The sequence below is a fragment of the Leptonotus elevatus genome, chromosome 15 (assembly GCF_054856555.1).
Source record: "Leptonotus elevatus isolate MCC_2025b chromosome 15, RoL_Lele_1.0, whole genome shotgun sequence".
In the NCBI taxonomy this organism is placed as follows: domain Eukaryota; kingdom Metazoa; phylum Chordata; class Actinopteri; order Syngnathiformes; family Syngnathidae; genus Leptonotus; species Leptonotus elevatus.
In genome coordinates this window covers 1,932,497-1,956,361 of record NC_141253.1, presented here as the reverse complement: position 1 = coordinate 1,956,361, position 23,865 = coordinate 1,932,497, and the positions used below count along the sequence as shown (strand labels likewise).

The 23,865-nt window shown below is 45.5% G+C and overlaps 3 protein-coding genes across 3 annotated transcripts; 1 reads left to right on the top strand and 2 right to left on the bottom strand.

Moving 5' to 3' along the window:
• Positions 1–99: 99 nt before the first annotated feature.
• ddx56 (DEAD (Asp-Glu-Ala-Asp) box helicase 56) lies at positions 100–6,451 on the top strand. Its single transcript, XM_086096925.1, has 14 exons — positions 100–225; positions 610–771; positions 849–1,003; positions 1,153–1,323; positions 2,450–2,540; positions 2,932–3,173; positions 3,771–3,902; positions 3,991–4,104; positions 4,165–4,259; positions 4,340–4,413; positions 5,384–5,473; positions 5,544–5,649; positions 5,724–5,830; positions 5,927–6,451. Exons 1-14 carry the CDS (start codon positions 169–171, stop codon positions 5,993–5,995), a joined length of 1,665 nt encoding a protein of 554 aa, XP_085953051.1. The 5' UTR covers positions 100–168; the 3' UTR covers positions 5,996–6,451.
• Positions 6,452–6,992: 541 nt separating this feature from the next.
• On the bottom strand, positions 6,993–19,098 carry aebp1a (AE binding protein 1a). The gene is made up of 20 exons (XM_086097222.1): positions 18,675–19,098; positions 17,676–17,873; positions 17,506–17,580; positions 15,921–15,971; positions 15,786–15,845; positions 15,627–15,695; positions 15,444–15,521; positions 15,250–15,359; positions 13,961–14,100; positions 13,778–13,862; positions 13,546–13,690; positions 13,345–13,424; positions 13,139–13,262; positions 12,881–13,077; positions 12,621–12,794; positions 11,586–11,711; positions 10,802–11,048; positions 9,411–9,550; positions 9,220–9,319; positions 6,993–7,966 (listed from the first exon to the last, which is right to left on the bottom strand). Exons 1-20 carry the CDS (start codon positions 18,925–18,927, stop codon positions 7,389–7,391), a joined length of 3,030 nt encoding a protein of 1,009 aa, XP_085953348.1. The 5' UTR covers positions 18,928–19,098; the 3' UTR covers positions 6,993–7,388.
• A 1,133-nt stretch (positions 19,099–20,231) lies between these two features.
• Positions 20,232–21,906, bottom strand: pnx (posterior neuron-specific homeobox). Its single transcript, XM_086097298.1, has 2 exons — positions 21,683–21,906; positions 20,232–21,093 (listed from the first exon to the last, which is right to left on the bottom strand). The coding sequence occupies exons 1-2, from the start codon at positions 21,834–21,836 to the stop codon at positions 20,636–20,638; spliced, it is 612 nt and encodes a 203-aa protein (XP_085953424.1). The 5' UTR covers positions 21,837–21,906; the 3' UTR covers positions 20,232–20,635.
• Positions 21,907–23,865: the final 1,959 nt, after the last annotated feature.

Here is a 23,865-nt window from a genome sequence, read left to right as displayed (position 1 = left end):
GTGCGCATTGTCCCATCAAAAGATCCCTATTTAATTTTTTAAATCGTTATTTGTGAATCACATCGCTCGGCTCGGAAGTGGCATGATGTAAAAAAGCAGCGACGCGAGTGTGGCGTGACGTAGAATCTCTGCGACGCACGTGCGTGTTTGTGCAGTGAAACTCCAGCAATGGAGACTGAGATTCTTCAATTCCACGAAATGGGCCTTGACGACCGTCTTTTAAAGGTAACGAAGTTCTGCTCGATGTTTTACAGGCAAAATAAACTCAAGCGAAAGAGTTGAACCGCAGAACAGTCACATAAATGTAGTTTGCTACGTGCCTCGCTGCCCATCGTCATTCGTAAACACGTAATGAGAATAGCTGTTGTTTACTGGGCCACCTCCGAACTATTTTCCCCCATACTTAAAATACAGTTCAAAACCATTAAAAAAAATTGTTTTTAATGGAGGAATTGTAATAGAACGGGCTGGATACTATGTAATCTGCCATAATTATTATTATTTTTTTTAATTTCTGTCTAAAATGCTAGTGAAATGGGGCATTATCTTTTTTTAATGAAGAGGCTTGTAAGTATTTACAGTTGACACAAGGAATGGTCTCTGCTTTAGGCGGTGGCCGATCTGGGTTGGTCCAAACCCACCTTGATCCAGGAGAAGGCCATCCCTCTGGCTCTGGAAGGCAAAGACCTCCTGGCTCGGGCCCGGACCGGTTCTGGAAAAACCGCCGCTTATGCCGTGCCTGTCATCCAGCGCATCCTGGCCTCCAAGCAGGTGACAGACGCGAGCATCCGGCTTCTGAAAACCGAACGGGCCAGCTGTGACCGCTCGTGTCTTGTTGTCGTCTTCAGAATGTTCGCGTGCAGGACGTGAGGGCTCTGATCCTGGTGCCCACCAAGGAACTGGGCCAGCAGGTCCAGTTTATGATGCGGCAGCTGACTGCGTACTGCTCCAGGGACGTCCGCGTGGCCGATATTTCCGGGAAAGACGACGTGTCTGCACAGAGGTCACTTGAGTTCACTTCTTAAACCTGGCAGTTGTGTTCTGATAGTATCATATTATTCCTATTATAAGCAGGGACAATATTGAGAGGTTTTAAATGAAACATAACCAGAATAATGGACATGTTTTATTTCTTTCCTGGTTGGCACGCAGGCCCATCCTGATGGAGAAGCCCGACGTGGTGGTGGGCACGCCGTCCCGCGTGCTGGCCCACCTCAATGCGCACAATCTGAGCCTGCAAACGTCGCTGGAGACGCTGGTGGTGGACGAGGCCGACCTGCTCTTCTCCTTCGGCTTCGAGGACGACCTGAAGAATCTGCTTTGGTGAGAGAAACCACGCCAGCTTCGCGTTTGTCACGGCGGCGCCTCGGGCTGGACCAGGAATCCGATTCATTCAAATGTAGTTGTCAGGGTGATTTGTTTTTTTTAAAGTGGAAGTTAAGTCAAATTCTTTCTATGTTCCTGCACTAATCTAAATAATCAAGCAACAAATCAAGCAAATCAGACCAGTCCACTTGTTGTCGTCAGTAACAGGGCGCAACCGATTTGACTGGCTAATGGTTAGCCAGTTAGCAGCGAGAGGCTAACCTGAGCTCACAACAGTCAACTACACTTATTCGCTGACACCCACGTCACTCACCAGACCAGGCCCCACCTTTGAAAGCCACACACACTCAGTCACAGATACTACAGTGCATAATGTTGGATGGCGAGTCATGGCCCTAAATAAATCAAAAATATACCTGCAACTCATCTGCACACTGTTTTTTTTTTTTTTTTGATTGATTGATGGTATTGCTGATAGAATAATCTATTCTTGCTTCAACCCTAACTGTAAATGTTTTTAATTGAAAAATTAATCTTATTTTGTGGAAGTTAACACCTCAAAGCAAATTAATGAGGGGAGGAAACTATTTCAAAGATTATTTCGTATCAAGAGGAAGAAAGAAAAACTTGTTTTGAGTTGTGTTGTTGTCATTAGATTTTTCTATAAAGTCGATTTTTGTAATTTTTTTCCCTTTAACTCATTCACTCCCAGCTATTTTCACTGAAGCAACCCCCTGCGCTCCCGTCTGTTTTACTGGATTTGGACTGATTTTGCAAGAATATTGTGTTCCATTGCTATAAAAACATGGAACCTACCAAAAGAAAGATTAGAGTCTCTTCTTTTATCAGGAAAAAATATATATTCTATGGTTGATCTCTTATACTCTGCTGCCACCTGCTAGCCATTTTTTCTAATAACTACCATTGCTTTTAGCAATCTCTTCGAGTCAGAGGCTGCATCAAAGCCTTGTATGTTCTAGCATAAAAAACGTCTTTGGGACACTTAAAGCCTTTTGAAATGGAACGTGTGTATATATATGTTTTGGGAGCAAATGAGTTAATAATGTATTTGGTATTTGTGGTGATTCTAATGTATTATTTTGTGTGTTCATCTCTCCTGCAGCCACCTGCCAAAGATCTACCAGTCCTTCCTCATGTCAGCCACCCTCAGTGACGACGTTCAGGCCTTAAAGGAGCTTCTGCTGCACAATCCTGTAAAGTCCTCCCTAGAGCTGACATAATTAATCGATTAATCGACAAGTCATCGATTAGCAAATTAATCGACTGTTTTAATAATTGAGCAATTGTTTTGGAGCCTTTTATCACTGGTTAATAAACAGTAATCAGGGAAAGAAATACTTTTGTAATACACTTTAATGCAAAATTAAAATGAATCTGATTAATCGATTGAACAATCGCTAGATTAATCGGTCCTAAAAATATAAAGGTACACTATCTTAACGCATGATGAGAAACACCATAGGGATGCTAATAGAAATTAGCATAGATGTTTTGGTAAACCTTAAAACTTTGAATTCAGTCAACTGCTCCACCAAGAAATGGAATCGATTTGTGTATGATGGCCATATGTGGCGCCCCCTGCAGGTGACCCTGAAGCTGCAAGGCTCTCAGCTGCCGGACAGCAGCCAGCTGCAGCAGTTCAGCATCCGGTGCGAGGAGGAGGACAAGTTCCTGCTGGTCTACACGCTGCTCAAGCTGCGCTTGGTGCAAGGCAAGACGCTCGTCTTTGTGGGAACCGTGGACCGATGCTACCGCCTCAAGCTCTTCCTGGAGCAGTTCAGCATTCCTGCGTGCGTGCTCAACGCGGAGCTGCCCGTCCAGTCCAGGTCAGACCCCAGACCTCAACACCCAGTGGCATTTTTTTGCAAAATTGACTCACTTCGTGTCATCTGCATAGCCAGGCTAGTCAATATTAGAGTTCGAAAGGATTGAAGCTAAGGTTAGCGTTCACAAGTTGAACACAAGGGATCTTGTTAGCCACTCCAGCTAGTTCTTGCTAGCTCCTCGTTAAAGTTAAAGTACCGCTGATTGTCATGCACACGCCCAAGTGAAGTGAAATTTGTTCTAGCCGACCCAACTAGTTCTTGCTAGCCACTCTTGTTAGCTACTTCAGCTAGTTCTTACTAGCTGCTCTTGTTAGCCGCTCCAGCCAGTTATTGCTAGCTGCTCTTGTTAGCCGCTCCAGCTAGTTCTTGCTAGCCGCTCTTGCTCGATGCTCCTGCTGCTCACTCCAAATAAGAAATGGTAGATTTTTGGTGGTAGCCTTGCAAAGTGTGGTCTGTCTGAGGCACCGCAGTGCGCATGTGTCAAAATTGTTGCATTCTATTAGTTCACCACTAGATGGCACTCAATAATACACAACTCCACAAAAGTGAAGGCTTGGCCACCAAAGTCTGTTTGACTCTCGTTGTTTCCTACTGCAGGTGTCACATCATCACACAGTTCAATCAGGGATTCTACGACTACATCATCGCCACGGACGAGCGCAGTCTGGCCGACCCCGCCGCCACTTCGGGGGGAGGCAAGAAGAAGAAGGCGGCGGAGAAGGCGGGAAAGTGAGTCCTCATTCAAACAGGATTGGAACTCTTCCTTTTGGGAGTGATGGCCGAATGCCCTCAAATGGGATGTGTGCTGCGTTGGTAGGGCTAAAGAGAAAGAATACAGCATTTCCAGAGGAGTGGATTTCCAAAACGTGGCCAACGTCATCAACTTTGATTTCCCCGCCACCGTGGAGTCGTACATCCATCGAGTGGGAAGGTAAACAAACACGCTTGTCATCGAAAAAGGACGAGAGCTTGACGGTCGGTTTTCATTCAGGACGGCGAGAGCCGACAACCCGGGCACGGCCTTGTCCTTCGTCGCTAACGCGGAAGCCACTTTGCTCTCGGAGGTGGAGGAGACGCTGACGGGAGGTAAACCGAGAGCGTGTTCGCATGCGCGCGTTTTCACGCGCGCGTGATTGGCCTCGTGACAATCTCTTTGTTGTCTGCAGATAATGCAGAATCCAGCCTGAAACCTTACCAGTTCACCATGGAGGCCGTTGAGGGCTTCAGGTACAGATGCAGGGTACGTTTGTAGTCCCAAAGCAATGTCGGACGATAAAGTAAGGTATGTTTGAGGGGGGGAACGACGACAACGGAAATCATTTTGGAATTAATTGAAGAAGCGAATATTAATACTATTTTAGATGGAAAACCGTTGATCACGAATTACAAACGCAAACTCATATGACGTCATCGCACGGCGCTGTCGCTTCCTGGTTTTCTTCTTCTTTTAAGTTACTGGTGGATCACATCTCTATGGTGTATAGCGCCACCTACAGAGGCGGAGTCCCCTCTCGACATTGGCAAAAGAAGAACAGATGGAAACGGGCATAAGTCGCATGTCCGTTTTGCGCATTGTCAGCAAATTCGGCTAAAAAATTATTTTGGCAATAATTGAAATCATGATTATTCAAACGATTATTTGTTTTTGGTACAAAACGAGAACATTTTTAAGCATTTAAAAATATTAAGACCAATTAAAACAAAAAAAAAATAGAAACACTATAATTAGGCAAGTTCCCTTTGGACCAATTTATAATAATATTTATTTATTTATGTTGGCAAAAACTTGAAGTTGAAGTGCAGCTTGTGCAGTAGGACGATTATTTAGTTTTTGGTACAAAACGAACAAAAAAACACAAAAAAAACATTAAGACTATATTCTTTGAAACACAATAAACGCAAGTTCCTTTTGGATGAAACAATGTATTGTATAAAAATGTATGAATTTAAACAAATCAAAAATTTGTATTAATAATATTTTTTTTTACGATTATGCTGATTATGTAATTGTGCAGTGTAATAATTGAAATTGAAAAAAAAAATTGATTAATTGCACAGCCCGAGTAGGTCTCATAATAGGACCACGAGGAACCTCACAAATCAAGTCAAAAAGGCTCAACAAAAACAATCCAAAATTCCAGTGTAGAAAAAAAAAATTTTTGTCCCGTGTCGCTGACGTGATGTTCATTCTGGACTATTTCCCAACAAAGGATGCGATGCGATCGGTCACCAAGCAGGCGCTGAGAGAAGCTCGACTGAAGGAGATCAAGAAGGAACTGCTCAACTCGGAGAAACTGAAGGTGAGTCACGGCTGCTCATCTAAAGTGAAAGTGCAAAGGTCACGAGTGATCGCCCCCACTTGTCAACCAGACGTACTTTGAGGACAATCCCAGAGACCTGCAGCTTCTCAGACACGACCAAGACCTTCACCCTGCCGTCATCAAGCCTCACCTGAAGAACGTCCCAGAATACCTCAGTCAGTCACGGTAGCATGTTAGCATCTTCGTCTGCTCCGGGGCTAAAAAAAAATTGACTTTTGACCTCACGCAGTCCCCGAAACTCTGAGGGGTGTCGTCAACCCTATGTCCAAGAGGAGGAGGCGGAAAACGCTGAACCAAACGCCAAAACCACATGGAGTCAACAAAAGCAGCTTCAAGGTAAGACACGCCCCCTTTTGCCACATACTGACTCATTGGCGCCCCCGCACAAAGCATTTGGTATTGCAGTAGTGTCTGATGATGTTTTTCTTCAAGGGGAAGAATCCTCTGAGGAGTTTCCGCTACACAAAAAGGGAGCGGACCAAAAAGCCGAGCCATTCGTAATAAGTTGGGATGAAAGGTGATCCAAAATTCACTTGTCGACTTTTCCAAAAAAGACCCCCAAAATATCTAACCTTGTCTTATTTTTGTTTAGTTTTTTCTGTAAATTTCCATTCATATTAAAATGTCTACGCATTTTACCCAAATACATTTTTTCTTAATGTTTGACGCCATTTACTAAAAAATATTCTGGAACAACAGCCAAAAAATTGAAGTCCTGCACAAGTGCATATGTGACTATAATGGAATATTTGATCTAATGAATCAATAGAATCAAGCAATGGAATAATCAATTCTAAAAAATATTCCGCAGTTGGCAGCCCTAATGACACTTCCACCACACTTTCTATTTAGCATTCAAATTATTTTGTGCTTGAGTTGTGACTGTTCAATAAAAAGACGTGTGACCCAAGAAAGTGTGGTGAAATGTGTTATGCTTTTATTTTGAAGGTCTGACTTTGTGACATGATGTGTGTACGTAGAAGATCTTAAATTGTGGCCATCCGTTGAACCCTGAAGAGAATGGTTGAAGCAATGGTAGTTAACACAAAAAACGGCCAGCAGGGGCAGCAGAGCATAAGAGATCACCCAGGGCCATGTTGCAAAAAGCTCGAGTTGCCCACAGTTTTAAACAGATTTGTGAATAATGATGAAACTTAGCGATATTTTAATGCAAAATGGAAATAGATTGATATATACTTTTTTTTTCTGATGAAAGAGACTCTAATCTTTCTTGGCAGGTTCTATGTTTTTATAGCAATAGAACACAATATTCTGTGGGCCTTGCAAGTTCAGTCAAAATCCAGTAAAACGGGTTACTTCATTGAAAATGGCTGAGAGTGAATGTGTTCATGAGGGTTTTAGTCTCGTCGAGTTTTAGTCCAGTGAAAAATGTGCGTTGACAAAATTACTTTTGTTTAGTCTCCGTTGACGAAATTAACACTACTCCGTATCTCTGAATGATCCCTCTTTATTCCAGCCCCCACCAAAAACCACAACAATGTTTTAGGTTTTTTTAATAATGTAAAATAGCACTGGTTTGTATAAAAACGAGATTACAAATAAACAGTTTTTATAGTGTAATTATTACTGTACGTACTGTAATATTTGAGTGCTTGATGCGTGGCCTGCTGGTGTCAGTCATTCTGATGATGAGAGTCCAAGTGTGGCTTGTTCTATTTCCGTGTGACCGTTTGTCCCGTCTTCAGCTGTCAACTGAAATTGACATCAAAATGCCCTCGGGCTCGCGTTGGGGACCTTCAGATGGTTAAAAACCGGATGCGGGAATCTGCTTAATTCTTAATCCGCCAACGCAATATTTTGTGGGAACTTATCGCAAATGAATGTTTTGACTCAAGGTCCATTTTGCGTCTTGTCCCTCGGGAGGGTTTTGGTGTCAGTCGATGGTGAAGTGAAAGGGGTAGTCCTCAGTGGGCACCGAGTCAAAGATGATGCTGTCAAAAGGGTTCTCGGTGGATAAGTTGTCGACAGGGAACCAGGAGTCGTACCAGGAAGTGGTGGTCTGGGGTTTCCGTGTGGTGGTGGCGGCGGTGGTGGCGGCGGCGGCGGTCGTAGTCGTCGTGGCAGCGGTCGTCGGGGGCGTGGTCCTGAGGCCAGCGCGTTGCTTTTGAAGTCGTAGCCGGCGCAGCCGCAAGATCCTCAACCGGCGCAGTCGCTCCGCCCGCTGGGCGGCGGCGTGCTGCTCCTCCGGGGAGAGGCTGCTGGTGGGGGCGGGGGCGGCGCCAGTCGGCGTGGGCTTGGCCTTGGCCACCACGCGGATGGGCCGGTTGCCGTTGAGCGCCATGATCTGCTTGATGCGGTCCCAGTTGGACTTGGCCAGGACGAAGCTGCAGGGCGTGGCGCCCGAGTCGTAGCCCACTATGCACAGGCGGGTCTGCGGCGTGTGGCCGTCGGCCTTGGCCGTTACGTGGTACTCGCCGGGATTCAGCAGGCGCCAGTAGTCGCCGCTCGGAGCTGCCAAGAGAGACGACGGCGGCGTCAACCTTCCCTCACATTCCAAAATAAGGAAACCGTGAACCTCCGCTTTTTTACGGCGCTCACGACTTGTCTTGGTGCCAGCGCCATCAATAGTTGGGTTTTCCACCCCACCCATTTTTATTTGAATTCTCAAGAAATGTGAAAATAAAACTGGAAATGCTAGAAATTCGAAAAGGACCCAAAATTCGCAAAAACCTTTTTACGCATGGGGGGGCGTATCCAAAAAAAGGAAAATTCGAATTTTGGCGATGGAAACAACTTTTGCGAAAAACGTACGTTTGTAGTCCCAGAGCAATGTCGGACGATAAAGTAAGGTACTGTATGTTTGGGGGGAGGGGGACAAAACCAAAAATATTTTTGGAATTAATTAAAGAAGTGAATATTAATGCAATTTTAGATTTAAAAAAAAAAAAAAACAGCAAAGAAACACTACGGTTTATCAAGAATTACAAAAAGCAATCTCACACGACGTCATCGCACGGCGCAGTCGTTTCATGGTCTTCTTCTTTTAAATTACTGGTGGATCACATCTCTAAGGTGTATAGCGCCACCTACAGAGGCGAAGTCCCCTCTCAACATTGGCAAAAGAAGAACAGATGGAAACGGGCATAAGCCGCATATCCGTTTTGCGAATTTCCAGTAAATTCGCTTAAAAAATTTTTTTTGAAACAATTGGATGGAAACCTGACTATTGGCTGCGGGTGATTACGCTACATTGTTTGGCCCATCTGAACTGTTTTGAAGTGCGCCATAAATTGAGTGACGAGACTCAGCGTCCCAACTGCCTGATTTGCAATGCCGAGTTGAGCAAATCTACTCCAGCGCGTAGAAAAACGAAAGGAACAAATTTCCGTGAACTGCGTGGAGATGATGGGGAATGCAAGGACAAAAGACTTTCTGAATTCAAGGTAAAGAAAGCCAGATTAGCTGAAAGCGCTACTCTCGCTGTTCATTTTGCGCACCAGTAAACCCTTTACCTATGTTTTGAATTTGAAAAAAAAATACATATATATTTTTTGTTGAAGGGGTTCAATGAATAAGCCTAAAAAAACTGCCCGGTTTCAAGTACCTCCTATAAAGCTAAAGAACCACTTGGCTAAGATCTTATGTGGGGGAAGATGCTAAGTTTAGCTTAAGATGCTAAGTTTAGCTTCAGTTCTACACATTATGGAGGATGTCAATTAATGGTGAATTCATGGCTTTCGGGGGGGGGGGGGGGGGGGGTATACCGGTGATGATGTCATGACGAATCCCCTCCACAGATATGGTGGCATTGGCCAGTGCGTTTCCCTCCATGTCTCTGACCACACCTTTTATCCCACGATGTACCTGGACACAAAAAGTAGAACTGGAATGAAACTCTGACTTGGGGGGGGGGGGGCGTCCGTCGGCAGTTTCGAGGCGCCGCCGTGGTTCAGACCTGCTCGATGAAGGAGAGCAGCGCCTCGCGGTTGTTCTCCCACTCCAGAGGAAGTTCGCTCTCGTGCGGGAACTTGTCGCAGCCCAGGAAGATGGAGATCTCCAAGCAGTTGGTGTGCAGGTAGCTGAAGTCGTTCATGCCTGCGGAGGCGGGGTCACACTAAAGCGGGCTAATCGGAGCAATTTCCCGGCTAGCTGCTAGCGGAGGCTAATCTGAGAATCGGGGGGGGGGTTGAATAGAGACCACTGGATTCTCGGTGGTTGCTGAAGACGTTCCACGTGAAGGTTGTTGTTTGTTTGTTTTTTAAGTGTGGCTGGTGACCTGTTCTTCATCGGCCTGCTGGCAAAACGGTTGGTTGGTTGTTCAATTAATTAGTTTGTTGATGAATTTATTGCCTGGTCGGTCAGTTAATTGATTGTCCAGTGGTTCTCAGCCGCGGTCCTCGGGTACCCCCTATCCAGCCTGTTTTCCATGTCTCTCTCTGCTAACACGGGTTGTTTCAAACGATCAGCTAATCAGAAAGCTCTGCATGAAGCCTGATAACGATCCTCAGCTGTGTTGGCTAAAGGGAGACGTGGAAATTAGGCTGGATATGGGTACTTGAGAACCACTAGACCAGGGGTGCTCAAGTTCGGTCCTCGAGAGCCCCCTATTCCAGCCTGTTTTCCGTGTTTCTCTCCACTAACACACCTGATTCACGGTCAGGATCGTTATCAGGCTTCTGCAAAGCTTGCCGATTAGCTGAGCATTAGATTCAGCTGTGCTGCAGGAGGGAAACATGGAAAACAGGCTGGATAGGGGCTCTCGAGGACCGAACTTGAGCACCAGACTCTAGTCAACTCTTTGGTTAGTTCAGGGGTGGGCAAACTCGGCCCTCGAGGGCCGGAGTCCTGCAGGTTTTTTGGAGGTTTCAGCTGTGTTGGAGAAGGGAAACCTCCAAAACCTGCAGGACTCCTGCCTTCCTTGAGGAAGGACATTGTGTGCCCACTGGGTTAGTTGGTTGATTATGTGATTGGTTGGTTTGGTTGGTTGACCAATTGATTGGTTGGTTGTTCAAGGTCCCCTATTTCCAGTATTTACTCTGGCGAACGTGTCCATTGCTGGGTCTTCTCACAAGGTTTGTTGTTGTTTTCACCAGATGTGTTTGGTGGTTGATCATTTTTGCACAATAACCAGTTGTTTGCAAAATGACTTATCAGCGGACACTTTTCCCATGGAATGAGACTTCAGGACATTGTAAGCAGCAGAGCTCGGACGCGCAGCCCAAAATCTGCGTTCGCTATGACCGAATACCGACTTGAATCTTGTTACTTATTGTAATTTCCCACAAGTTTCCAGTTCCCTCCATTCAATGCACACAAGCCGATGTTAGAATCCACGCGGGCACTTACTTCCCACCGTGGGCTTCCAGTTGGCGCCGTTGGTGATGCCCTGGCCCCTGGTGACGTCGTCGCCGTGGCAGGACCCACGCTGGACCTCGGTCATGGTCAGGTGACTGTGGGCGTACGACATGGCCAGCCAGCGGAACATGACCTCGTCCGGCGTCTCCCGCAGGGCGCCCTCGTTCTGGCGCTGAATGCGGGCCCAGGTGTCCTCGCTCATCTCGTCATTGGCCTTCCAGTGGCGGCCATCGCTCAGCTTAGGACGGCAAAAGGTCGTCAGGATTCCGAGGTTCATGTTATGGCTCCCTATTGGCCAGCTTATAGTGGCGAGCTTTAACTCGTTAACAAATCTCACCTGCCGCTGGGTTTTATAGAGATGGAAAAAAGTTAAGATATCGTCCTTGGTGTCTCTGTTAACTTTGACTGAACGAACCATTCAGTTTTTTTCTGATTTTAACCAACACACAATCCTATAATCCAATTCCAACAATCTTCAATTCTCCTTCTGTTATTATTCATTAGGTGGTCTCTGGAATCCACTTAATGGTGGGTTGCCAGGATAAAACCATTTTGATTTCACAAACACTACCATGTCAATTTAGATTTTCAAATGTAAAAAGGTAAGACTCATCAAGTAACGTAGCTGAAGTTGAGGTTAAATCCAGTCTCATGGATACCAAGTCTTTCACTATTTTAAGGCGTGCAAGTCCCGAGTCCTAAAATCGCTGACTTAAGCCTAACTCGAGTCAAGTCACATGACCCTGGTCCCCCCCACCTCTACTGTGGGCCTTACCGGAATCTGCGGCCGCTGCATGTCGAAAGGGAACGTGACCAGTTTCTCGCCGCCTTGCAGGTTTGCCCCCAACACGAAGGGGGTTCGCTCCATCCACGAAATGATGGCTTTGGTCTCCACGGCCATCTGAAGGCCGGAAAGAAAACACCGTTTTTGTTTTAGCGGTTTGCGTTCGCAGAACAGTCAAATTGGTTTCTGAGCGCTGCTTCCCAGTATGTGTTTGTGGATGTTCGAATTTTTGTTTTGGTCCAATCCGAATTTAGCCACCGTTATTGCCTTGTTTTCCGATTCTGCCCAGAACCTTCATAAACAGTCACGCTAGGCCATGGAACTAAAAAACTACTTGCTGGTTCTTGATGTCGTCAGCATTTCTGTATCCTCTGGTTTGTCGGGGCAAAGATTGTTGTGGTTTCAGTTTTTTTTTCTTCCTTTTTGTATCGTATTTTTTTTTCTTCTTCTTTAAGAGCTCAGTATTGTTCATTCGGAAATGTCATCATCATTGCTCTTTTTTTTTTTTTTTGTTTTAATATATATATATATATATATATATATTATTTTTTTTTTGTGTGTGTGGGTGAGTATGTGTATGTGCGTGCGTGCGTGCGTGCGTGCGTGTATTTGTTAGCTCACCAGAAAACCTATTAGAAAAAATCTCATACCGTTCACCTAAACCGAACACCGCCGTCAGGAGACCCGAGGGGACCAAAGAAAACCAAGGAAGGCGAAATCCAGCACCGACCAGACACCCCCCACCAGAACTCCTCCCCAGCCCAAGAAACATCCAGACCCCAACAAATCCAAAAAACATCAAATCAGGGAGGCCTCAAGAGACCGAAGGAGAGACCGAGAAAAGGAAGGAAGGACAGGATTGTTGTGGTTTCAGTTTTTTTTTCTTCCTTTTTGTATGGTATTGATGGTTCGTGTCATTACGTTGACGTGATATTGGCGGTAATAGGAGACGCATCAAGTACAGTAAATTCCCACCGAAGGTCCATCTACCAAATGCAACGATAAGCATCAAACATCTCAACTCACAGATCCGTTGAGGAAGTTCTCCGGCATGGGAATGTGATGGTTGGATACAAAGCGTGGGACCCACCCACGGTCCTCCGCCCCCCACAAAATGCTGTTGAGATCCGGGAAATTTTGGAAAATGTCATAACCCTCCTCCGTCCAGTGGCCCACGACCCAGTTGCCCATCTCAGATCCCTGAAGGACAGAAAGACAACCGAATCAAGTCTCTTAACACGACCCAAAAGTGACACACCGGGTCGGCCGCTCTCGGTTCTTCGTACCGCCTCAAAGGCCAGCTCGTACGCGTCGGGGTTGAGGGACGGCACCAGGTGGATCCTCACTCCGTCCACCAGGCGGCGCACTCGAGGGTTTTCGTCCTTGTACTCCTTGCATAGGAACTGCATCAATAGGAGTAGGAGCTCCCGGCCCAGAACCTCGTTACCGTGGAGACCCGCCGTATACCGGAATTCTGGTTCCCCTGGACAAGAAAACATTGACTTGTTTTGTAAACATTATTTGACAAACAAGCGATCCCGTACCCATCTCGTGCTCCCCCGGGTTGTCGGAGATCTCCATGGCGTACATCTTCAGACCCTGAGAGCTTTTACCGATGTTGTAGATTCTGGTGATGTTGGGACACTCCTCATTTATCACCTTCATCATCTGAAACCGGCAAGAATATTAGGATGTTTACTACTCGTAAAGTTTATACGGTATTGATATTCAGTACTGAAGAGATACTGACCTGTCTCATGTCCTTGTAGTGGTGGTGTCGGAAGTCGAGCTCGTCGGACGACTTGACTTCGTTCTCGCTGTGGTGACTACCTGCGAAGATGATCATGATGTTACAGCTTCAAACATCTGACCCGCCTTCATTTCTAGGGAAAAGGATTCTGGATCAGGATCTGCTGTATGAGGTGCGTGGGAGTGTTCTCGGCACACTGACTGGGAAGTTGACACGCCAGAATCTCTGCCCGGAGACACAAGCTGCCGTTCCAGCTTTGCGGCAAGATTCGGATGTAACGTGCCACTACCGGCCAAGAAAACTGGTTCAGAACCGGAGTGTCTTTATCCACATTCCCGTAGAACAACTGGAAGAGGGAATGTTTGTTTTGTTGTCACTTTTTTTTCTGTCGTGAAAGTTCTCACCTCGCCCTGGCAAGGGTCCCGCTACTTACCCATTCGGCGTAGCCGTCGTGGAGAATCGTCCAATCGCGACTGTCATTGCTGAAGGCCACGAAGTAGGACAACACAAAGTCTTCGCTGCAACAACAAACAAATACAACGGATGGACAGTAATTAAAAACATAAATAGTGAGTTTTGTGTCTGGAACATATCCCGGTGATATTGAGAGACCCACATCTGCTCAGAATTTCTTCCCTGTGTGATGACGCCCGAGAACTCCACCTCTCGTCGAGCATCCACCTCAAACCAGCTGTTGGTCTCTTCGGGCTCTGCGCACCACGCACCCCCGTAAAGATCTTCATTGTTGGTGGAACCCTAGCACGTAGGACAAGCGTAAGTCCAGTCTGGTACAGTCAAGTGTGGAGTTGGTGGCTAAGTGTGATCTGGTGTTCCAGTCAAGTATGGTCTGGAGGTCCAGCCCAGTTCAGTCCATTGTAGTCTGGTGGTCAAGTGTAGACTGGTGTTCCAATCATGCCTTTGGGTTCTGGTTCTCCAGTGCCGTCTTGAGTCCAGTAAGGTCCAGTGTTATCTGATGTAATCTGGTGGTCCAGTCTAGTATGTTCTGTAGGTCCAGTTCAGTCCATTTTTGTTTGGTAGTCAAGTGTGGGCTGACGTTCCAGTCCTTCATTTGGGTTCTGGTTCTCCAGTGCGGTCTGAGACCAGTGAGGTCCAGTGTTATCTGATGTAATCTGGTGGTCCAGTCTCGTATGTTCTGGAGGTCCACTTCAGTCCTTTATAGTTTGTTAGTCAAGTGTGGACTGGCAATTCAGTCGTTCCTTTGGGTTCTGGTTCTCCATTGCGGTCTGAGTCCTGTAAGGTGCAGTATAATCTGGTGGTCCAGTCTAGTATGTTCTGGAGGTCCAGTTCAGTCCATTTTTGTTTGGTAGTCAAGTGTGGGCTGACGTTCCAGTCCTTCATTTGGGTTCTGGTTCTCCAGTGCGGTCTGAGACCAGTGAGGTCCAGTGTTATCTGATGTAATCTGGTGGTCCAGTCTAGTATGGTCTGTAGGTCCAGTTCAGTCCATTTTTGTTTGGTAGTCAAGTGTGGGCTGACGTTCCAGTCCTTCATTTGGGTTCTGGTTCTCCAGTGCGGTCTGAGACCAGTGAGGTCCAGTGTTATCTGATGTAATCTGGTGGTCCAGTCTCGTATGTTCTGGAGGTCCACTTCAGTCCTTTGTAGTTTGGTAGTCAAGTGTGGACTGGCAATTCAGTCGTTCCTTTGGGTTCTGGTTCTCCATTGCGGTCTGAGTCCAGTAAGGTGCAGTGTAATCAGGTGGTCCAGTCTAGTATGTCCTGTCGAGTTTGCGGTCTAGTGGTACAGTCCAGTTAATAAAGTGTAATCTGGTAGTCAAACGTGGACCAGTGTCCCATTCAGTTCATTGGATTCTGGTAGGTCTCGTCTGTTGTAATCTGCCAGTCCAGTCCAGTGTGTTGTGCTGATCGATCAATGGCGACGCTTCGTCACCTGCATGTTGAGTCTTCCCCTCTGAGCGGCGAACCCGTGTTGGGACTGCGAGGAGGCCAGCAGCTGGTCGTCTTCCACGCGGTGAGACTCCAAACCCAGAGGAGGACATTCTGAACACGCCACCAAAGACGCACTTCAGATACTTCAGCGGACACGCGAAGACAATCTTCATGTTTGGCTGATCGTCGTCTTACTTTTGGGTTCTGGTGGCTGTGAGATGTTTTTGAGTCTCTCCTCTTCTTCCTCCTCCCATTTCTTTCTCTGACGCTCGGCTTCAACGAACCACAGAACAAAAAAGACGTGTCAACGTGAGCTTTTGCGCAAACCACTTCCATGTGTCGACCCCCCCCCCCCCCACTGGTTTGATCATTCCTGACCTTTTTCCGCCTTTTCCGCCTTTTCTTTGCGTGCTTTCTCCTCTTCTTCCTCTTGCTTCTTCTTGGCAACTGTCAAAAAAAAAAAACAACAACAGTAGTTGACGATGATTTATTCCTCGACGTGCTGCGGGGCGGCGGCGGGCGGCGGACGTCGCGTACGGTCGTCGTAGTCGTACTCCTCGTACCAGGGGATGACAAAGGGGACGTCTGTGGTCTCCTCTGCAACACAAGCAAAAGTTTCTCCCGAGGGAATCGAGCAAGTTACGTGAGCCAGCGCCGGGGTTTGGAGAATACCTGGGATGTACATGATCACCTCCGGAGTGGTCAGTTCGTTTTGGGTTCTGCCTAAAATTCACAAACGATATCGAAATTATGGCTCCATTTAAACCAACTTGCATATTTGTTACTAAACCAACACTGACTCGTTTAAATGTCTAATCAGCCGTAACAACTGTTGGGAACTGGAGGTGCAACAATTACTCGACTAAAGGGCTGCGAAAAAAAAAGGCGACCAAGTCGGACAAGTCGACTTTAAAAAAAATAGCTTGACTGAAAATGTTTGCTCCACCGTCCATATTTCTACATGGACATTTTTTTTTGCAGTGGAGTGGACAGGAAGTTATTGTAGCCAAGAGGTTTACTGAAGCATCGGCTGTAAATCACTTTAAAGAGACTATTAAGATGCGTAATGGAGATATAATGACGTACTGTATGTGTGAACTAAATGGTAGCTAGTGTTTGTTTACCTTAAATGGTCATCACTAGTGCGCTCATGCTAATTGCGGTTGCTAACCGTTTAGCACGGGCTAAATTTGTTGATGGTTAATCATGCATAGGCTATGTACAAAAGTGAATAAATAATGAGTAGTTAAATCCACTCAATTGGATTAAGAAAAAAAAATGGAAAAAATGTGATTGAACATTTGGTTAGTCGATGGAATAATCGACAATACACTACTTTTTTTTTTTATGGATAGTGAAAGCTCTACTTGACCGTTAATCGATTATCCAATGAATATTTATTTGTGAAAAACGATGAATCATTTTAGATAACTTTTCTTAATTTATAATGTTTAGTGTTCTGTTTGTGATTGTTAGATGAAAAAGCAAAAATAATGTGTTAAGAACAAAATACATTGTGTTAAGAACTGATCAATTTGATGTTTGTAATCGTCCTTGAGACAGCAAACAATCAGTGTTAACTGCTGAGTCGAAGACTGCCGTAGATGGCACGTACTTCCGACTTCCGGGTTTCACACAGTGGCCGCGTTCCAACACGCCCCCCCCCCCCCAACTGCGCGCTCCCGCCGATGTGTCAACTCTCTGAAATGCTTCGCAACTGAGACAGACACACTCACTACACACTCGCACCCGTCGACGGGATCGCGCAACAGAGGGAGACAAAAGCGGAAGTGCAAGAACTGCGACACAGCCCACACGTCGCAAACAGGAAACGTAAACAAAAGCTGATGTGTGAAAAGCAGGAAGTTGGAAGTCCCGCCTCCTCTGTGGCATATAACCCATAGAAACATGTTTGTAGTTCTTTTTTGCAAAGCTAAATAAACCAAATGAACAACTGCATTATAGAAAACCATGTTAGGAAAATAGTAAATGATGGATTACTTTGAGATTTGTGTCGACGTTTAGTTAAACTGCAAAACATCTGAAGTGAGAAACTATTTTTTATGACGTGTGATGTCCATCTATGTGAAAAACTACATTAAAACAGAAAAAGATGCTCAAGCCAAAACTAAATGCGGACACTTTTCTAAATAAACTACATTTCCTTTGTTGGCCACACGGTGTCAGCACAAACAACACAGAGAATCGTCTGACCTTGACCACGTTTGTTTTTTTAGTTTTCACATCACCCACTGACCTGGTATCCTCCTGATCAGGTCTGGTTCTTCTGGCTCCTCCCATTTGGGCTGCGCGGTGGGGGGGTGTCTGGTTGCTATGGAAACAACAATAATTTTGTTACTCACCCATCACTCGTTGGAGAACATTGAGCTCCCGCTTGAACGGAAAAACAAATCAAAACCCACATACTTGCGTCTGTGGCGGGCTGAGTCAGTGGTTTGGTGTCTGGCGTCGCCGTTGCGGCGGCTGTCGCGGTCGTGGTGGCTTTGGGTTTTTTGGCCGCTTTGGGCTTCTTGGTGGCTTTGGGCTGTTTGGGCTTCTTGGTGGGCTTTGGCGTCTTCTGCTTCTTGGCCTTGGCCTCCTTCTCCGCCGCCTTCCTGGCTTTGGCTTGACAGAAGCACAACACGCGGCCCGTGAGGCCAAACTCGACTACTTCTTTACTAATTTTGACACCCCTAGTTAGCGCACTGTGATCACGTGATTGTTTTTATGCTTATTTATACTTATTTATTTATAATTTACTTGTTTATTTTTTTTAATTTATACTTATGTATTACTTACTTATTTGATACACTCCAGCTGCGGTAACAGATTTCAGGTTTAGTATTTCAGTTTAGGGTGGTTAAAAAACAAAATAGCATTTTTTTTCCCATAATGCCATGGGGTAACACCACAATTACATATGCGCAAGTCATTATTATTATTATTATTATTTGAAAAAAAAATGCTGTTTTTAGCATTTTGCCTACAGACAAATACGTTTGAACAACTTTCAGTACTTTTGAACAGCATTGCCAGTCAAAACTTTTTACTACAAATTGGCAGTTCATAGCGAATAAAAAAAACTAATTCAAGTGAACTAAATTGGTAAATTAAATACTAAATTACTTCTACTTCTCCGTTCAAAGTAGTGATGGGAAAATGAAGCTTCATGAAGCACTTACAATATTTTTTTTGTACTCCTCCAGATGGTGCTCTTGGTTTAAATTGAAATTCCCACTGTTTGAACCAAGAGCGCCATCTAGAGGAGTCCAAAAAATATCACAAGTGCTTCATAACGCCTCATTTGCCCAGCACTCGTTCAAAGGTCATGTCGGGTTCAACGCAGCAAATGGCCGGCCCCTCCAACGCAAGTCTTCATTACGTAACTTCCTATTGTGGAGAATTAACGGTGCCGCCGACTCTCACCTGCTTCCACCTCCTGCGGCGTTTTCTTCTTCTTCTTGGCTTTTGGCTTCTCCACCTCCGACGCCGGCTCGTCCGACGCTCGGTCCCCGGGGTCGTCTGGGGGGTGGCCACGGGGCTGGCCCGGCCCCCGTCTCTCCTCCAGCCCCCGGGGCTCCCTCACCTGAGCTCCCCCTCCCCCGTCCGGCTGGCCGCCGCACAGCAGGACGGCCGTCAGCGTCAAGAGCAGGCAGGCGGGCGCCAAAAAGCGCCTCATGGCTGCGGGAAGAAAAGCGACGAAAAGAAGCTGAGCGAGGAGCGACCCAGGGCCAGATGTGCTCCCCGAGAAGGCGGACGACGTGAGGCTCTCGCAGGGGACGAGACCGACGATGATTGTTTTCAAGTCTGGAAGCAGCCTCCTCCTCCTCCTCCTCCTCCTCTTCTTCTTCTTCTTCAGTCCTTTTTCTCTGTCCCGGCCAGAGGAGGAGCTTGTGGAGACACATGAGACATTGCAGTCTCAGAGTAGAAGAAGAAAAAAACAACAACAACTGCTGAGTCATCTGGAAAAGAGCGACCGAGGCCTTTCGTCTGAGTTATGCGATGAGCAGCTTTTCTCGTAAACCGACCGCGATTTTGGAATTTTTCCTGTTTTCGTTGCTGATCAGCGAACAATAAAACAAACGCAGACAGAAAAGAAAGTCACTCGTGCAAATCGGCTTTCCAACTCTCAGTTAGGGCTTCCAATTCCGGGTTCAAGGCAAGATTAGGGTTTTAAGCAAAGGGGTTGGCTTTGGAATGATGATCCCAAGATGGTCTCAATATATGGCCTCCATTTTGAAATAGGATTGTGGATTAGGGTCTGAAGACAAGATTGGGCTTTCAAGCAAGGGTTAGGGCTTCAAATTAGGGTTTGAAGGCAAGGTTCGACCTTAAATGGATTCTGGTTTCAAATTGTCGAAACCAAGATTAGGCTTTCAAACTAGGTTTAGGGCTGGTTGAAATTCGGACGCCTCAGGCAATGGATAGGGTTTCAAATTAGGGGTTGGAAACTGGGATATGGTTTCAAAATAGGGATTCAAATGAGTTTTAAGGCAAGATTTATATTTCAAACAAGGGTTATGGTTTCAAGATGGCAACGTTTGACGAGTGCGTCCACTCGTTTGCAATCAAATAGTTCGTGACCCCCGCCCGTCGCGATTTCTCTTGTGACCATTCTGTGTTTTACTGTCTTTGTTTACTTTGGCCTTCATCTGGTTCTCATTGCTGACTTTTTTCTTATCACGCCAGAAGGGGGAAAACAAAAACCCAAAACATCTGAGCAACATGCTGGACTGCACAACACACAAATATTCAAATCATTTCCCGTAACATTTTTTTTGTGTGGAAAAAAACTCTCTTAAATACCTGCCTTGACTTTTGTTTTGTTTTTCAGCCTTTTTTTTTTTTGCTACAAAAAAGGATTTGTGTGAGCTTCAGGCTTTCCACCACTAGATGGCAGCAGCAAACTTCACAACAACTCAATGTGCAAAAGTAAATATTGTTTAATTATTTATATTGTATTACATTTTTTATTACTGTATGTTGCCACAAAGTAGCCTACAATACAGTGTGTGTGAAGTCCTTTAAAAAAAATTAAAAAGCACATACATTTTGTGGGAGACTGAAAAAGAAGAATCACAGACATTTTTCAAATGCTGGCAATGTAGTTCAATCGACTTAATGACTTTTAACTGTGGCTTGACCAATATTGGATTTTTTTTCTCATGATTCCCCCTCACGAGGCCAAACAAGCAATAGGTCAAAATATATTTAAAAAAAATTATAATTTATTTTACATCACTACAGTTATAAAATATTTATAGTATGTCAGCGTTCACATTCTAGTCTCCACTTGTCACGTGATCATCTTTTCAATCATGTTCACGTGATCACATCCATGCTGATGTCGAGTTTGTTATTTCATTGGTCGATTACTGATCTCGATCTCAGCTGTAAAAAAAAAGTGGGCGTGTCATCTGCGGTGCGAAGGGGCGGAGCCGCGCGCCGACGATCTGACGACTGAAGGCGAGCGCGGACGACGACCACCAGGTGGCGACGTCGGCTTCGCTCAAGCGGTGGACGGGGTGCGCGCGCCGGGGCTCCTCCATCCTCAGGCCCTCCTCCTTCCTCCATTTCGTGCGCCGGTTCTGGAACCAGATCTTCACCTGCGTGTGGGTCAAGCCGAGTGTGCCGGTGAGGGCGTGGCGCTCCACGAGGCTCAAGTAGTGACAGTGATGGAAGCTCAACTCCAGAAGTTGAAGCTGGTCCAGCGTGAAGGCGGTACGCGCGCGGCGGCTAACGCACTTTGACCTCGCTGGCTTCTTCGCCCGCGTCGAAGGCGGCGGTCCGCTGGCGCCACCTGCCGACGGATCTGGCTTCTCTCTGGTGCCCACTCGCGCAGCAGCTGGGAAAGGAAGAGAATTAAAACTCTGGTCGTGCGTTCAGAAGTTGATTTCGCTGACGCTAACGACCCCTAAACTTAAAACGGAGGAATGTAACTCTCGAAAAGTTACACAAATACTCAATTAATCAAATGATCAGCATAAGTGATATGAAATACGGAAATGTTTGTTTGGCAAATACTTTAGGGACCTAAATACTCCTATATGTACTCAAACGCCTGTTAAGTTACTCTTGAATCTACTGAAATACTCTTAGATGTACTCAAATACTTTTAAATTGACTGAAATCATTTTTCAAAGGTACTTGTCGAATCTATTGAAATACTCCCTAAAAATGACCTGAATACTCCTTTTTGTACTCAAATAATAAAAGTTACAGAAAATACTCGTATAGATGTACTCAAACACGTACAGTACTCCTAAATCCACATAAATGCTCCCTAAAAGTGACAGAAATAATCCGAGGTGAAATACTTCGACGTGTATTAATTATAGTGATGCACAAAAGTATTTCTTGTACAAGACCTCGAAATGTCTTATCAGCGCAGTGTCACCCACAAGTGAGCGTGATGACGTCATCGCAAGGCGTACCTAATGAAGTGAGCGCGCATGAGCGAGCCGTATCGGGCTGCGCGGAGGCCCCGGTGAACTTCCGCGGGTCCAAGATGTCTTCCACGGAGAAGGCGGTGTTCTTCTTTCTGTTTTTGCGGCTGCCGAGCGTCACTTTGCCGGCGAGAGGCTCCATGACATGCGGGGGCTGAAGTGAGGAGGCTCGCGTCCCCCTCCGCCGCTTAAATGGTGCCCCGCTGCACGTTGTGCGTGTGACGTCAGTGACGCCGTCAGTGACGCCGTCCCCCGCCGTCCCTTCCCTCCCCTCCGTGGGGGGGCGCTGCGCTCAGTTATTTATTGACGGACATCTGCTTGAAATGTTGGCTTTTCTTGAACTGCGTGTCGCGTTTTGTGCTCCGGCTTGTCATGACTGACATGCGACGCTTCTTATGCTAATGGTTTAGCTTGTAATGCTAATTGATGGACTCCTCAAAGGGAAAGTGGTTCCCCTTTTGTCTCTTTGCAAATGGCGACATTTGTCCTTTTTCAGCCACAAAACATGTTTATGACTCTGCAAGCATCTGATGGACACAAGTCGAAGAGAGCAGCCTGCAACATTAGTCACCAGTATTGTCTGGAACAAAAAAGTGAAATTACTTTTCTAAATCGAACTATTGCGAAAACGTCCTTTGTTTTCATCTTCTTCTTCTTCCTTTTTTTTTTTTTTTTAACAAACTGTACATTAACTTTTGGAGTTCATTTAAAATGTAGCTATTTATTTTGCTGTTGCTCTACATCTGTAAAGAGGAAGGAAAGTCAAACAGTTGTTTGACTATTTTAGTTTATGTTATAATTTAGCGACCTTTTCTTTAACCTTTGACCTTTAAAAACTAAAACGAATACTATAAATAATAATAATTAAGAACTCAAATTAGGGACGGCACCAGGAATTTTTCTCTCTGGGTAGTCGGGACTCCTAAATGGGGGAGCAAAAAAAAAAAAATCTAAATAATTTCGGAATATCAACAAAAATCCTTTACTTCCTTTACTGGCACGCTTATTTAGCTAAACATCCTCAGTGACAGACAGCGGCTCAGTCGCAACTTGAATGCGCCTGAAAGAATTTGGGTGGGTTGTAAATTTTTTTGTTTGAGCATCACAGATGTGCGCCCCATTCAGAGACAAAGGGGAGGTGAACCTGCTGCCATTACACAGCTAAACAATAGGCCCTGAGGCCTTTATGGTGTCCCCCAGGGCTCTTGTTCATTGCTCTGCTCCTTTGTGCAACCCTTAAGACCCTTGAAATGCGTAAAAACTCCGGTGGTCTCGCACGGGCATGTGTCGTGTACGTCAACAACTGAAAGCTTCCTTTGGAATTTCCTAGTTGTTAACACCGCTACAAACATGACGCCATGACACTGCTCCAGGTACGGGGTGTCCTTTATTGAAAATCAATCAAGTGCCGTGTTCTTGAACAAAAGGTTTGTAAAGTGTTTTTAAAAGCACAAAAGAGGGAGGAAAAGGAGATTTTAAGTTCTGCTGCTGATTGATACCAGTCATCTGCAGCAGAAAATGGAAAAGAAGGTAGGTCAAAGAAAGTAGAGATTCTTGGGATTCTGAGATAAATGAAGCTACTGGAGTAATGTAATTATTAGCAGTTTGTAAATAAATAGAAAGCAGTGAATTTGTCTGAGAGAATGCAGCGAGGGACAGTTTGTTTAGCAGAAAGAACAGATGCTCGGGTGGTGTGAACGTGTTTTGCACCTCCCTGTCACCATCATCAAAAATTGGGATAATTCACTAAAATGTGTTTTGCAGAATGAGTTAAAGATAATTTGTTACGGTAAATCAAATCAATTCCAGATTTGACCTTTGTGAGCAAAGTGTTTAACTTGTAGCAGGTCAAATCTGTCAATGTCATCTATTGATGTGGATGTGTATATTGTCTATGCATGTCCAATGTTACAGACAACCGGGTTGGATAAACAACGATGATGATGATGATGATGTCATTCGAGAGGTCACGAAAATCGAAAGCGTCAAATGTACTTAAAAAAAAAAAAAGAAAAGAAAGAAAGAAAAAAGCGTCAAACTTAAAAAAAAAAATAAAGAAAAGAAAGAAAGAAAAAAGCGTCAGATGTCCTCCGTGCCTGCGGTGTCGCTGTGGAGCCGAGCAGGTCTCGCTTTGACGTCCCATTGCCACTCTCGCGATATCTCCTCTTGAA

Coding starts and splice junctions, on each gene's coding strand:
- ddx56 (XM_086096925.1), top strand. CDS start 169: ATGGAGACTGAGATTCTTCAATTCCACGAAATGGGCCTTGACGACCGT. Junction 1,004..1,152: donor GACGACGTGTCTGCACAGAG/GTCACTTGAGTT, acceptor GTTGGCACGCAG/GCCCATCCTGATGGAGAAGC. Junction 5,474..5,543: donor TCAACTCGGAGAAACTGAAG/GTGAGTCACGGC, acceptor CTTGTCAACCAG/ACGTACTTTGAGGACAATCC.
- aebp1a (XM_086097222.1), bottom strand. CDS start 18,927: ATGAGGCGCTTTTTGGCGCCCGCCTGCCTGCTCTTGACGCTGACGGCC. Junction 17,874..18,674: donor GCCGCAGGAGGTGGAAGCAG/GTGAGAGTCGGC, acceptor GCTTCTGTCAAG/CCAAAGCCAGGAAGGCGGCG. Junction 15,360..15,443: donor ACAGCCACCAGAACCCAAAA/GTAAGACGACGA, acceptor TGGCGTGTTCAG/AATGTCCTCCTCTGGGTTTG.
- pnx (XM_086097298.1), bottom strand. CDS start 21,836: ATGGAGCCTCTCGCCGGCAAAGTGACGCTCGGCAGCCGCAAAAACAGA. Junction 21,094..21,682: donor ATGCGCGCTCACTTCATTAG/GTACGCCTTGCG, acceptor TTCCTTTCCCAG/CTGCTGCGCGAGTGGGCACC.